Source organism: Lontra canadensis, unplaced genomic scaffold, assembly GCF_010015895.1.
Source record: "Lontra canadensis isolate GAN:19392208 unplaced genomic scaffold, GSC_riverotter_1.0 scaffold82, whole genome shotgun sequence".
NCBI lineage: Eukaryota > Metazoa > Chordata > Mammalia > Carnivora > Mustelidae > Lontra > Lontra canadensis.
Genome location: NW_022631076.1, coordinates 2,389,468 through 2,404,941, shown reverse-complemented (window position 1 = coordinate 2,404,941; position 15,474 = coordinate 2,389,468). Strand labels below are relative to the sequence as shown.

Below are 15,474 nucleotides of genomic sequence, written 5' to 3'. Positions count from 1 at the left end.
CATTCCCCCAAAGCCATTTCTCCACAGTCTGCCCCCAACTTTGATTTAATAACCTCATATCCAGGAGGTTTTATTTAATTTATTTTTTTTTAAGATTTTTTATTTGTGTATTTGACAGAAAGAAATCACAAGTAGGCAGAGAGGCAGGCAGAGAGAGAGAGGGGAAAGCAAGCTCCCTGCCTAGCAGAGAGCCCAATGTGGGGCTCGATCCCTGGACCCTGGGATCATGACCTGAGCTGAAGGCAGAGGCTTAACCCACTGAGCCACCCAGGTGCCCCTCCAGGAGGTTTTAATATCTGAGACCCAGGAGCACAAATCCACTTCTTTACATGAGTCTTATAAATAGGACTTTGTCTCCGCCCCCGCCCCACTGGCCCAGCCATGATCTGAAACTATATGCACCTGGTTTTTCTCAATACCATCTTCCGGTTGACCACTAAGCCCTTTTAATTATTATTTACTTCGAAGTTGTTTCTGTTTATTCTGTATTTGATTGGAACCACCCTAATCCCAGCAGTAAGACATCCATAGCAGCTACTGATTGTGAGTCCCACTACAGTTTCATGTTTCATTTCAGGTATTCTTTATGATTATTTATCTTCTAAATATTGCACTTAACAGGTACTTTCTAGGGGCTTGTGGGTGGCTCAGTGAGTTAAGCGTCTGCCTTCGGCTCAGGTCATGATCTCAGGGTCCTGGGATGGAGCCCCGCATCAGGGTCCCTGCTCAGTGGGGAGCCTTCTTCTCCCACTGACACTCCCAGTGCTTGGGCTCTCTCGCTCTCTCTGTCAAATAAATAATAAAATCTAAAACAAAACAAAAAAACCAAACCCCCCAAAACAGGTACTTTATATTTAGATCCTTTTTTTTTTTTTTAAAGATTTTATTTATTTATTTGACAGAAAGATCAAGTAGGCAGAGAGGCAGGCAGAGAGAGAGGGGGGAGCAGAAAGCTGATTAGAGAGCCTGATGGGGGGCTTGATCCCAGGACCCTGAGGCACCCCTATTTAGATCTTTTAGTATACCAGCCAAGAAATAACATTGGGCATAATTTAAGGACCTTTGACAAGGGTATGTTCTACACACACACACACACACACACACACACACACACACACATCCATACATATATATGGGTCAGGACAGGTTAGTTTTTACTGTCTAATTTCCATTAAAATATAGCAGTGAATTTTGGAATCTGGTTCCCGCTGTCCCCGTCCCCAACGTAAGACATAAGATGGTAACTCCTTACCTTTGTTAGACAGAATTTCTTACTTTTTCCTCAGATATGCAGTTAACTAGCAGATGTAGTATCTCCTGGAAAAGACATAGTGAAATTCTTTACTTTTATTTACTGAGGGATAATTGCTTTTTGGATAATTAATTAGTTCTAGGTTATGTTCTTCTTTTTTTTTTTTTTTTCAAAGATTTTATTATTTGAGAGAGAGAGAGAACACGCACACATGCACGTGGGCCTGGGGGCAGGCAGAGGGAGAGGGAGAAACAAACTCCCTACTGAGCAGGGAGCCCGACATGGGGCTCCATCTCAGGGTTCCAGGATCATGACCTGAGCCAAAGGCAGATGCTTAGCTGACTGACCACCCAGACGCCCCAGGTTATGTTCTTTAAAAGGATATATTCCTGTTGTGGGTTGAGTTGTGCTCCCCTAAAATTCCTTTGTTGAAATTCTAACTTCTATTACCTCCGAATGTAACCTCATTTGGACATAGGTAGGGTTTCAATGGAGGTCATCAAGCTAAAATGATGGTTATCAAGGTGGGTCCTAATCCAGTATAACTGATATCCTTATTAAAAGGGGGGAAATTTGGAGACAGATGTGCAGAGACAGATGTGCCACAGGGAGAATGCCATACGAGCATGGAGATGGCCTTCTACAAGCAAGGAGAGGGGTCTGGAGTAGATCCTTCCCTTCACAGTGAACCCTGCCTACATCTGATTTCAGATTTGAAGCCTCAAGAACTGTGAGACAATACATTCTGTTGTTAAAGCTATTCAGTTTGTGGTGGTGGCAACCCTAGGAAACTAATACAGTTCTCTCTGAAAATCCTTCATTGCCCTTAATGAGAATTCCTCTCAGATTCTTGTTGACTTGTTGACTAGGAGGATGTGGGGTATTTTTTTTTTTTTTCTAAATCTTCATAATTATTTTAGTTTCTGGAGAACTTGAGTCAGAGATTAATATGTTTTCTAATGGTATACTATATGCCTTTGTCATATTACAGATGATTATTTTCACTTGTTTTAGGGGCTGTGAAATGCATTATTCTTCTAGGTTTCCTTGAGTTGCCTTATCACTCAAATACCAGAATGCTCTTTCCTTTTGCATCAGAGCAGGCCCATCTCCCCATAGCACACATATTCCTTAGTCCTGAATCCCTATATTGGATTTTCTTTAAGCAAAACAATATGCACTGAATATGACTCCCCAAATATAGAGAAATGATGTTCTTTCCAGATCCTACCATATTGTCTTCGGTGCTGTGAGCTTATTTAATTGAGAGAAATCTTTGGGTGATATAATTTAATACTGAATGTTTTCAACATGGAAAAATGAACTTCTTCCAGATTCCCTTCTTGAGAAAGTCATTGTTGGGTATGTTTTTCAGCCAGGAAACATGCTGTACCTGTTTTATTAAAATTGGTTCAGTGCTTTGTTGCATTTTCTGATAGCAAATAGAAATACGCAAAAAAAGAAATGGAAATAATTGTGTTGTGGTAGCCTATGAAATGGTAGACATGATATATATATATATATAAGGTTATATTAATAGGAAGTGAACTTGAAATTTTTTCCTTAAGTACATCCCTTTTACTAGTAGCAAAAAGTGAAGTTTTGGGGGATGCAAAATGATGAAAGTCATGTATTCTAATAAAAAATAAAAGATTTAGGTAATATAGAATTTTAGAGTTTTTACTTGCCTCATTTTCTTTCCAGTGATTTTTTTTTTCACACCAATACCCCCAATTCTAGTAGAAACCTCAGAATTTATCCCCCCCCCAATATTTTGAACCTTCCTCTCTGGCAGTATTCTTCAGGGATTTTTCTTGTAAAAGATAACAGAGAAAATGGGATGGTAGAGAGAGAGTGTAAGTGCATGAGGAAGGGAAAGGGCAGAGGGAGAGGAAGAGAGAGAATCTTAAGCAGGTTCCACGGCTGAGCCCAATGCAGGGCTTAATCCCAGGACCCTGAGATCACAACCTGAGCTGAAATCAAGAGTGGATGCTTCATGAAAAAGAGCTCCACATCACTCAGCATCAGGGAAATACAAATCAAAACCACGATGAGATAACACCTCACACCAGTCAGAATGGCTAAAATTAACAAGTCAGGAAATGACAGGTGCTGGCGAGGATGCGGAGAAAGGGGAACCCTCCTACACTGTTGGTGGGAATGCAAGCTGGTGCAACCACTCTGGAAAACAGCATGGAGGTTCCTCAAAAAGTTGAAAATAGAGCTACCCAATGACCCAGCAATTGTACTCCTGGGTATTTACCCTAAAGATACAAATGTAGTGATCCGAAGGGCCACGTGCACCCGAATATTTATAGCAGCAATGTCCACAATAGCCAAACTATGGAAAGAACCTAGATGTCCATCAACAGATGAATGGATAAAGAAGATGTGGTATGTATGTATGTATGTGTGTGTATATACATATATACACATATACACACACAATGGAATACTGTGCAGCCATCAAAAGAAATGAAATCTTTACATTTGCCATGATGTGGATGGAACTAGACGGTATTATGCTGAGCAAAATAAGTCAATCAGAGAAAGACAACTATCATATGATCTCCCTGATATGAGGAATTTGAGAGACAACGTAGGGGGTTTGGGGGGTAGGGAAGGAAAAAATTTGAAACAAGATGGGATCGGGAGGAAGATAAACCATAGGAGACTGTTTTTTTCTTTTTTAAGAGTTTTTTTTTTTTTAAGATTTATTTAGTTATTTATTTGACAGACAGAGGTCACAAGCAGGCAGAGAGGCAGGCAGAGAGAGAGACGAGGAAGCAGGCTCCCCGCTGAGCAGAGAGCCCGATGCGGGGCTCGTTCTCAGGACCCTGGAATCACGACCCGAGCCGAAGGCAGAGGCTTTAACCCACTGAGCCACCCAGGCGCCCCACCATAGGAGACTCTTAATCTCACAAAACAAACTGAGGGTTGCCAGGCGGAGGGCCTAGGGAGAGGGTGGGGGGGTTATGGACATTGGGGAGGGTATGTGCTGTGATGGGTGCTGTGAAGTGTGTAAGCCTGACAAGTCGCAGACCTGTACCCCTGGGGCTAATGATACATTATATGTCAATTTAAAAAATTAAATAAATAAATAAATAAATATATATAAAAAAAAAAAGCCTGGGATGCTTAACCGTCTAGCCGCTCAGGCACCTCACCCAGTGACTGTTCTTTAAAAGCGACTTTAGTTTTAGTTTTTATTTTTGTTTATTTTTTCTTTTTTAAGTGAGGTCGTGGTTTAAAGAAGTCTTGTTGGAAGCAGCTAACAATAAGACCATGGCTATCAAACTAGTTTTCTTCACAGAAAATGGTTATTCCTTTAAGTATTTCTGAAAATTTCATGGGACCGTCTTAGCATTCTAAAGGGTCTATGATTATACGTACATCATTTGTTGTCACTTAAAAATTTGGGGCAGAAAAATTCACTGCAGTGACCATTTCTGATTGACCGTTTGTCAAGCCCTACAGGTGACCACCTAGTGTCTCATAGGATCTGGCAGTCTTTTGTGGAGCCCTCTTTGATTATTCCATTTTTCATTTCTAACTTCTCTGAACTAGTATTTAGTTTTTAGCCATGCAGTTTATAACACTTAAATCTGGTTGTTTCACCAACTAGGTCTTGATTTTGTCATATGAAGAATAATTCCTTGTATTTGTGCTCTCCTGTACTCCCATATACACTTAAAAAGAAACCCTTTTCCCTGAAGTTTCAGAATTTACAGTAGAAGACATTGATGATCTTGAGACATAATAGGTTTGTAGTAAATATAGATGAATGAGTTTTCCACTGAATATCCTGTTTTTAATGTTTAGCACACTGTGAAACAACACTGAGTTTTTCTTGGACATTGGCATCTGTTACTGGTTTGGAGATCTAACAAATTTCTAGACCTCACATGTCATTGGTAGCATAGCAGGGTGAATAAGATCTTAGGTTTCGAAGTCAGGCCGCCTGGCTTTCGATTTGGGCTCCATTACTTTGCTTTTCACCTTCTGACTCTTTCAGACTCAGTGTCTCTATCTGTGAAAGAGGCATGACCATAGTACTTGCTGCATGATTTATTGTGAGAATTAACTAAGATTTTAATTAGATTATATATATAAAATGAAATTTTATGTATTTTCATATATGTGTAGCATATATATATCATATATATTCAGGAGAATTTTTGGTACTTAGGACATTCAACTTGGATTCATAATGCAAATGTATGTTTTAGAAGGAATTATTGTAATATTTGACGTTATTCTTACAACATTTCCAGGTTTGAAAACACAATGGCAGGAAACAGCCTTGTCCTACCCATTGTTCTTTGGGGTCGCAAAGCACCAACACATTGCATCTCAGCAGTACTTTTAACAGACGACGGGACCACAATTGTAACTGGATGCCATGACGGACAAATATGTCTCTGGGATCTTTCGATAGAATTAGAAGTGAGTATTTGAAATGCCTATTGTATGTTTTAGACACAAGGAGCTTCTTAAGAGAAAACAATAGTCCCAGAATAATATTTGCCCTCGTAATATATTTTCTGTGATATATGTTTTGATTCAAATTGCTATTATGCAGGTTGATAATTTGTATTATTCATCAGAATTGACTTCTGCTGGTTTTTGGTTATTTTCAGTTGTTATATTTACCCTAAGTGGCTTAATATGTTATATTTAAAACTTTTCAAAAGGTGTTTATCCAAATACTGAAGCAAGCTTCCAAAAAGGTATTAAAAAATAGTTTTGGACATTTATACCTTCTAGGGTGAATGTCTCGAAGAGAGCAAAACTTTTTATAAAACATAAATTTAGTTGTATATATGGCCATTATTTCCTGCTGTGGAGTGCTCAGTGTGTTGTGCTCCTAGGCCTTCACAGTGGACAGACTAGGGAAGTAGGAGTTGGGAATACACACACACACACACACACACACACACACACACACACAGTTCACACTAATACCTCCAATTCTAGTTAAAACACCTCAGGATTTATTCTCCTTTCCCCCATATTTTTAATCTCCCTCTCTGGCAAATTTCCCCAGGGATTTTTCTGTAAAGGGTAACAGAAAATGGGGTGGTAGCCAGCACGGAATATAGGGCAAGCAGGTTGATCTTTTAAGTAATATTTCTTGTTTTTGTTACAGCCTTATTGAGATAAAATTCATATACTGTACAATTCACTCATTTAAAGAAATTGTGTCGTACACACACACACACACACACACACACACACAGGAATATTACTCAACCATAAAAAAGAATGAAATCCTACTGTTTGGGATGTGGATAGACCTTAGAGGGCATCATGCTAAGTGATATAAGTCAGACAGAGAAAGACAAATACTGTATGCAAATACTGTATGATCTCTCTTATATGTGAAATCTGAAAAAAAAAAAATATATATTTAAAATGAAGCTCAGAGTGAACAGATTGGTAGTTGCCAGAGGTGGGAGTGGGGGTGGGAAAAATGGGTGAATTGTTTTTGTTTTTTGTTTCTTTAGTTTAAATAAATTGAATTAAAAAAATAAAGTGTAGGGGCGCCTAGGTGGCTCAGTGGGTTAAAGCCTCTGCCTTTGGCTCAGGTCATGATCCCGGGGTCCTGGGATGGAGCCCTGCATCTGGTTCTCTGCTTGGCAGGGAGCCTGCTTCCACCTCTCTTCTCTGCCTGCCTCTCTGCCTACTTGTGATCTCTGCCTCTCAAATAAATAAATAAATACAATCTTTAAAAAAAATAAGTAAAGTGTACATTACCAGAGTCAATTTTATAACATTTTCATTACCTCAGAAACATACCCTGTACTTTTTAGATATCATTCCCTATACCCCCATTTCCTCCCAAGGCAACCACCAATCTGTTTTCTATCTCTTTTTAGAATGGGCAATATATGTAAGGATGTTAATTTGATATGATAAATATCCCATATCCCAAATATAACTCCTCTGTAGGTTTACCTGTTCTGGGCATTTCATATGCATGTAATGATATGTGGGTTTTTGTGACTGGCTTTTTTCACTTACTATAATATTTTCAAAGTTCACCTGTATCGTAGCATGTGTCAATGTTTCATTTTTTTTAAATGACCAAATAATATTCCATTGCACGAGTATACTAAATTTATCAGTTAATGGGCATTTGGGTTGTTGCACTTTGGCCTTACAGAATAATGCTGCTGTGCATATTTGTTTATGAGTTTTCGTGTGGGCATACGTGTTTGTTGCTCTTAGGTATACACATCGGCATAGAACAGCTAGTGCTGGAAAAATTCACACACTTGAATGACATGTAAAGCCTAGGTATACATGTTGAAAAGTAGCTGAGAAGTGTCATGAAATGTGATTCACCTTCAGGATGGATGGCGAATATGAATCATCAGTGTAGTCGTGAAGAGAAAAAAAACCACACACATTTTACTGGAATGATTACAAGCAATAAGACTCACTTATGAGAGCTTAGAAACAATTCTTTCTTAGAAGCAATTCTTTGCTGCATAGACTTTACTAGAGTGTTATATTTATTTAAATTCAAGTAAAAGGGAAAAAAGTGGGGGGTGTGAGGAGTGTTGGGAGGCAGGAGTGGGGCTATGAGAGAAGTAGATCTTTTGAAAGATATTAAGGGAATTGGACTATTTATCCAGGGTGAAAGAAAGCTAAATAAAAGTTGGCTTGGTTCTTGTCTTTAATATATGTGTTCATTCAGAGCAATTTGTTAAAGCCATCTTTTTCGTTCTTTAAACTCTAGAAAACTTCTATATAATGAATTGAATACATTTCTGTTCATTAAAGAAACATGTTGATTTATGAAAATATTAAACTTTTCTATTTTTAGTTAACTTTGTACTTAACGAATATAGAGTTGAAAATATAGTTTCAGGGGCACCTGGGTGGCTCAGTGGGTTAAAGCCTTTGTTTTTGGCTCAGGTTGTGATCCCAGGGTCCTGGGATTGGGCCCTGCATCGGGCTCTCTGCTCAGCAGGGAGCCTGCTTTCACCTCTCTCTATCTGCCTGCCTCTCTGCCTACTTGTGATCTCTGTCAAATAAAAAAATAAAATCTTAAAAAAAAAAAGAAAAGAAAATATAGTTTCATTTACACAGTTCTTTTGTTGTTGTTGGGTTTTTTTGTTTGTTTGTTTTGCTTTCATCTGAAGATGGGTGGCAGAGCCATATATTCTGGTTTTATTTTACAAATGTTCATTGTCAGTATTTATTTATTTAAAAGATTTTATTTATTTATTTGACCGAGATCACAAGTAGGCAGAGAGGCAGGCGGGGGTGGGGGGGAAACAGGCTCCCCGCTGAGCAGAGAGCCCGATGTGGAGCTCGATCCCGGGACCCTGGGATCATGATCTGTGCCGAAGGCAGAGTCTTTAACCCACTGAGCTACCCGGGCGCCCCCATTGTCAGTATTTAGAGATACCATTGTTTTTTGGTATTTTGAAGGTTTTTTGTTTTTTTTTTTTAAAGATTTTATTTATTTATTTGACAGAGAGAGATCACAAGTAGGCAGAGAGAGAGAGGGAAGCAGGCTCTCTGCTGAGCAGAGAGCCTGATGCGGGACTGGATCCCAAGACCCTGAGATCATGACCCGAGCCGAAGGCAGTGGCTTAACCCACTGAGCCACCCAGGCGCCCCTGTTTTTTGTATTTTGTATTTTGACTTGTGAACTGTGACTGTACTGTATTCCACTTTTGGTTCCAGTAGTCTTTTTCTAGATTTTTGTAGATTTCTACTTGTACCAGGGTCAACTGCATTTTGTTCTTTTTGATTCTATCTTAAATGTGATTACTTTCTTAATTTCTCTTTCAGCTATTTTATTGTTAGTGTATAGAAATGCAACTGATTTTTGTATGTTTATTCTGTATCCTGCAACTTTACCTAATTTGTTGATTAGTTCTAGCAGTCTTTTGGTCGAGTCCTTAAGATACATAGGATCATGTCATCTGCAAACAGAGAAAATTTTACTTCTTTTTTTCTGATTCTGATGCCTTTTATTTATTTTGGCAATATTTATTAGGCAATTATTGCCTCATTGCTCTGGCTTAGACTTTCAGTACTATGTTGAGTAGCAGTAGCAAGAGTGAATATTCTTGTCTTACTCCTGATCTTAGAAGAAAGGCTTTTAGCTTTTCACTGTTGAGTATGTTGTTAGCTGTGAGCTGTCATATATTGCCTTTATAAAGTTGAGGTATATTCCTTCTATATTCATTTTGTTAAGAGTTTTTGATTATGAAAGGATACTGAATTTTGTCAGAAATTTTATTGTCTCTATTATAATGATCAGGGATGTTTATACTTCATTCAACATTTTTTATTTTTCTAGATTATGGTGGGAGTAAAGTCTAGTTCTAGGTACTTGGTATGGCTGAAAGTGGGATTTCCCAACAAAGCCATGTACATTTGAAATAAAACTTTTGGTTAGGTTGATTTTCTTGGGAGAAATTAAATAATTGACCAAGAGCATAGTTTTTAGTGGAAGACTGCTGAATCTCTATATGGAGGTGGGGTTGGATGTATGAGAAAATTTTGGCTGCATGGGAAATTTTCTAGGTCCATTCTAACTATAAACAATGGTTGATTCTTAGGTAATTAAAATAGAAATTTAGCCTTTGAGGAAAAAAAGGCATATTGTATAACTAAGCAAAAAAAGATTGAAATTGTCTCTTAATTGTAATTGTACGAAAGATGACTAGAATGAATTTTATTTGGAAAATCTCTTCAGTTGTTATATACCAGAACAGTATCAGTACTCTTCCTGTGGAATATTTAATTTTGAACGGTTTAGCTTTACTAATAAATTAGGATAAATTGTTTGTAAAATGGTCACCAGGATGGGTACAAAGGGACTTTGTTATATTCTATTCTTTTAATTGGGTATTGAGTATGTGGCTATTTAATGTATTCTTTATGTCTTACATACATATATTATAAATGTTATTTGTATGTATTAAATATTTAATTGAAAAATATATCCTGAAATAACCTAAGGCCCTGAAGTAACCTGAAATAATAACATGTCACTTGAAACAAAGTGGATAAATCTGGGGACTGATTGCCAGTATTTTAGAATAGTGGGTATTAAGCCATTTTTTCTGTAAGAAACTGTGTCACTAAATCATTGCTCTGTGAAGGTCATTCTTCATTCCTGGTAGTTAATGTTGCTACCAGCATTTGGGAGAGTGCCCATCCTCTATTTTTTTTGAGTTTTGAGTGTGTTAATCTAGAGACTCTAAATATGTTTTCAGGTCAATGAGCGTATTATTTAAAAAATGAGTGGGGTTCAATTATTTTATTACTGATTCACATTCTTAATCTGATTATTCAGTACACTGTAGTTTAGTGCATAAGACTGCCCTCGTTTGACCTCCAGCTCTGTCACTCCCTGTATGTGTTGAGCAAACAATGTTATCTTTTGGTGCTCCAATTCTGACTTCAGAACTTACCTGGTAGGATGATTATGAGCATTAAATAGGTAAGGGTCACTGTTGTTTACTCTCAGTTTTTGGTGTTTTGAGCAATTCTTCTCAAATCGATATCTGTATATTTATATTGAATATTTCACAGGAGTCCTAAAATTTAATTTTTAAAAATTTGGTACTTATATCAACATATTGTGTATTTCTAGGTTAATCCTCGAGCACTGTTGTTTGGTCACACAGCCTCAATCACCTGTTTGTCTAAAGCTTGTGCTTCTAGCGACAAACAGTATATCGTGAGTGCATCTGAAAGTGGGCAAGTACTTCTTATTCACTTTTTTCCTCATAAGTCTTTATTGCAAATAGTACCAGTGTATTAGTGAATAGAGAATTTTTTTCTTTTGAATTATCTTTGAAATAAATGCTTTAGTTGTTTGAACTTAAAGATATTTGGAATATGGTTTTATAAATGTAAGTTTTATCTTTATTAATGATCTTTGTAATACTTTTACCATAATTTATGATTATGTTTTTGCTTTGCTTTTGAGAAACTCAGTATACCTTGTTAGTTAAAGCTTGATCACTAATGCCCATGGTCTTTTTACTGAGCTGGCAGACAACTGAATGATGGATAGGCTAGCATAAATTTGGAAGATGAAGCCATGCAAAGTTCATATACTAATGTTCATACATAAGGTAATTATATATTCCTGAGTCTTAGAATATAACTTGCCTTTAGAAAGAGAGAAATCATTAGATAATAGTTGTAGGATTCAGAGTGAGGAGTTTTAAACTTTTCTGGTGCATAGAAAATTATGTACATAATATGTTATTGAGGGGAGTTGGGGACCTAGAAGAGAAATATCTAAGAAGTTATTCCCTCCCCCATTAACCCCCCATAATTTGTGAACTTATAAAGAACCTTATGTAATGATAACAAGAAGAGGCAGCATCAGGTAAAAATATAGACCCTTTTGGTCAATTAAATGATAATTCATATTAGCATGCGTATTCTAAATAAGATTGACCATCCTTTGAAAAATTGTTTCATACCATGTGAAATATATGAAAGGGCATCTTGAAGAAAGCCCTGAGAATATTAGCATCACTCATTTTCCTAATGTTGACTACTGTTAAATAAAGCTTATTTCTTTAAAAGACAGAGACATACTGATATTTCTAATTTTGGATGTCCTATCTTTAGTTTGAGGTAGAAGGTTTTTTTGTTATGTACTTGATAAGATGTATGCAATATATACTGGATTAAAATTGGAATATTACATTTAATTCAGATAGGTTTGGAATTAAGTTGACCTTAATTTTTGCTTTGTGTTGTGTTAAATTTTCTAGCTGTGCTGATAACTAATGGAAAATCCTGGTGTTTTAAATTAACACTTTATTTCTTGTTTTTGTCACTTGATCCTGGTATATCATTTGGGGCTCTGTTTGACTATTATCCTTACTTGGAGGTTGAGGGTGAAGGGAGCAACCACTGACAGAAGCAGACACTGTCTGGAATGGAGGGAGAAGGAAAGTTCTGGAGGCCCTTGCGTCAGTTGTGGCCAGAACTACTCACAAGATTTTACCAACCAAAAGGGAGCCAGGAAGTGCAGTCCTACCGTGTGCCCAGAAAGAATGTGGATCTAGGAGGGGATGGGGGGCTTGGAGGGGAGGTGGGATGGTGAGTGAGGACCAGAATTTTTCACAAACAGCAATAATGATTATACACTACTTTTCCCTGAAATATATCAGTTTTAGTGAAAGATTAATATTAAAGCACTGTGACAAAGTTTGACAGTACTTTTAAAAATCAGAAATAAAGTTAGCTATTTTTGTTTTATAGAGAGATGTGTCTCTGGGACGTGAATGATGGCAGATGTATTGAGTTTACAAAATTAGCCTGCACACATACAGGCATACAGGTTAGTATCTATTTCCGTAACCGCCCAAGTCAGCACAACTTATTACAGGTATACAATTAAATGTTTTTTAAACATTGAGCCTAAATTTTTATATGAAAAATGGGTGGAGATGAGTAACAGGACAAGAAGACTACAGTTGGGGTAGTACAAGTATTCCTCATCAGATGGCATAGTGGGGGACATATTTAGTAGAGGAGACTCACGAAGAAAGGTCGGGGAGTAAGCCATACTGCTGCCATGGTAACTGATGACCCAAGTGAGAGCCCCTTTATTAGTTTGATCCGTCCTCTGGATCCTACGTAATGAATTCTCTCATGCTAAAGCCTTTGTGGTTCCGTTCAAGCTTGACACAAATGGACCCACTTTACAGGTCATACCTGTTTATTACTTGTGCAGTTGGTCCTTGGGTACATTTTTTTGACTTTCTAACTGTTGAAGAAATGACTATTTCATATGTCTGCCTTATACAAGAATTTACGTAGGAATTTATAGTTTCTGACTTCTATTCCTGCTATCCCTTCTTACTCTTTCATAATCAAGTTTTTTTTGTGCTTCAATTTATGCATCATTTACTCTGTTGAATATTGGGAAAATCTCAAGTCCGCTGAAAATATCATTTGTGCTCTGAATGGGGCAGGAGAGGGAAGAGAAGAGAACTTTTGCTGAGCACTTATTGTGTAGGCATTTCTTTTATGGTGTTTCATTTAGTCTTCCCCCATAGCCTTACAAATGAGATAGGAGTATACTATTTTACATAGAAAGAAGCTGAGACCCAGAATGATTAAATGACTTGTTCCAGTCTCACAGTGAGTCATTCCTGGCACCAGGATCCCAAATCAGGTTTATCTTTCTCTTCTTTCAGTTACATCATACTGCCTCCCTCAAACAAATACAATCATTTGCAGGGAAAGAAAACTTGTGCCAACAAAAATTAGAAAAGCGATGGAAAATGTTTCAGGGTGAGGTGGTGGGTTGTATAATAAAGTCTTTTTTTTTTTTTTTAACTCTTTCTTACCCTTAGAAAGGCCTTTCAAAAATTGCTTCTTCAATGTTGTTAGAGTGTATGCTTTCTATTTAAGGGGCATATGTTATTTATTTTTTATCATATGATGAGTCATCAAGGTCTATAGAGAAAATGGATAATAAATGATATACGGTTAGTGACTTTCTATAGAGAAATTTATTTTGTGTCTTGAACTCATTGGAAATAAACATTTTAACTGTTGTATAATTCCATGATTTAAAAGCTTTTGGTTTACATTTTTAGGAAGAATTCTTTGTTTATTCAGCTTATTTTTAGTGCGTGTTCTTTCTCAGATCCTGTATTAGGTCCTGCATTTAACTTGGCAGCCATCTCTAAGTAGAAGCAGCTCTTTGACAGGTTCACTAGTGTGGGACAGTTGTTTCCTATGTGATCTTTACTCTCTCAGGTTCAAGAGCGAGTTGTTTGTATAAGCAGAAATGGTAAACCTTGGTCACATTGGCACTTACTGAAATCACAAGGAGATGCCAACTTACTGAATTATCATCTGAGTGATCCCTTTTTAATATTTGGAAAAATTGTTTCTCCATTCAGGATACTTTGTTTGCTAGTATGACAGTGTCTGGGAAGCTGAGTTTAGGTGTCAGAAGATTATTTGAGAGTATAACTTTATTATTTATTTTAATGCAATGACAGTTATACTGTATTCTTTTTTTATAGTGTATCTTTAAAGCAAAAGGTGAGAGGCATTTATTAAGCAAGGCGAATAAAATATCCCTGCCCCCAGGAGAGAGCTCTTCTCCTGATTGCAGTGCACATGTCTTCCTGGCTGGTGTCAGGTGGATATTGACAGAATTTCCTTCTGTGCACCCATCTTTTCCTCCTTGACCCTCTCCCCTTAGATATGTCAGGGATCTCTACTGTCACATAATCATGTGAGAGTGTCTGGCAGTCCCTGGGACCTCCAGGTTGTGTGTCCTGTTTTGGGGATCAACCTTCTAAGATCTAGAGATGCCCTCTGTGGTTGTCTGTGTTCTGTTAGACTCCCCCCTCTTGGAGTCTCAGTGGTGCCTCCTTGCACCGAGTTAATGTGCTCTGTGATCAGCGTTTATGTTGAAGAAGTTGTGATTCTTGTTATACAGGGTACCCCATAGTTAAGGGAAGACTGTATTTCTTCACACGCAGTGTTGAGCCTGAGAACAGGACTGATGAATGTGGGAGCAGACTGGACCAAGGGTCTTTAGTTATTTCCCCCATTGTGGAATGGTTATAGGACTGCCCTTTGTGCTCAGTCTAGCGTGCTGTCACGTGATTTGTGTGCTTTGGGAAGTAGTAGTCTGGTTATTAGATGTCTTCACCTGTTAGTAATCTTCTAGGAGAATTATTCCACTAGGAGAGTCACTTTTTTTTTTTTTTTTTTTTTAAGCTAGTGGGAGACAGGTCCTTTGAGAAGTTGTTAGTCTTGTTTTGCTAGTTATTCTTCCTCTGCTCTTTGGTTGATAGAAGCCTGTCTTTTCCTTTTGAATTATATTTGGGTGAGTAACATGTAGCTCATGATTGTATTCGTTCTTCCTCTGTTTATCTTCCACGAAGTATAAATGTGGATTATGGGGACGATTTACATGGTTGTCTCATACTTTAGTCTGAGATAACACACTTAGATTACTTAGAATTTACTGCTGATTGTAACATGTTTGAACAGCAGTCATCTTCTAAATTTTATTTGGTCATAACTAGTAATTATAAGCCTATACCCACCTATTCCCATTCATCTAAAATTCATATTTTTGCTTTGCTTTGTGAAAAGATTCCTTTTGCTTTGATCTGTGAAGTTGATTTTATTGAGGTGTTTTATGAATTCATTCAATAGTTCTGCTTTAGATGCTATAGGAGGATTAAAAA

At 37.4% G+C, this 15,474-nt stretch overlaps 1 protein-coding gene across 2 annotated transcripts in view; it reads left to right on the top strand.

The window, feature by feature from the left end:
• WDR7 (WD repeat domain 7) overlaps positions 1-15,474 on the top strand; it is a 367,645-nt gene that overhangs the window by 21,514 nt on the left and 330,657 nt on the right. For both annotated transcript variants that reach the window (XM_032882427.1, XM_032882426.1), the window contains exons 2-4: positions 5,527-5,698; positions 10,878-10,984; positions 12,512-12,590. In XM_032882427.1, the coding sequence (XP_032738318.1) occupies positions 5,540-5,698; positions 10,878-10,984; positions 12,512-12,590 (345 nt within the window). In that variant the 5' untranslated portion in view covers positions 5,527-5,539. The remainder of the gene's footprint in view (positions 1-5,526; positions 5,699-10,877; positions 10,985-12,511; positions 12,591-15,474) is intronic.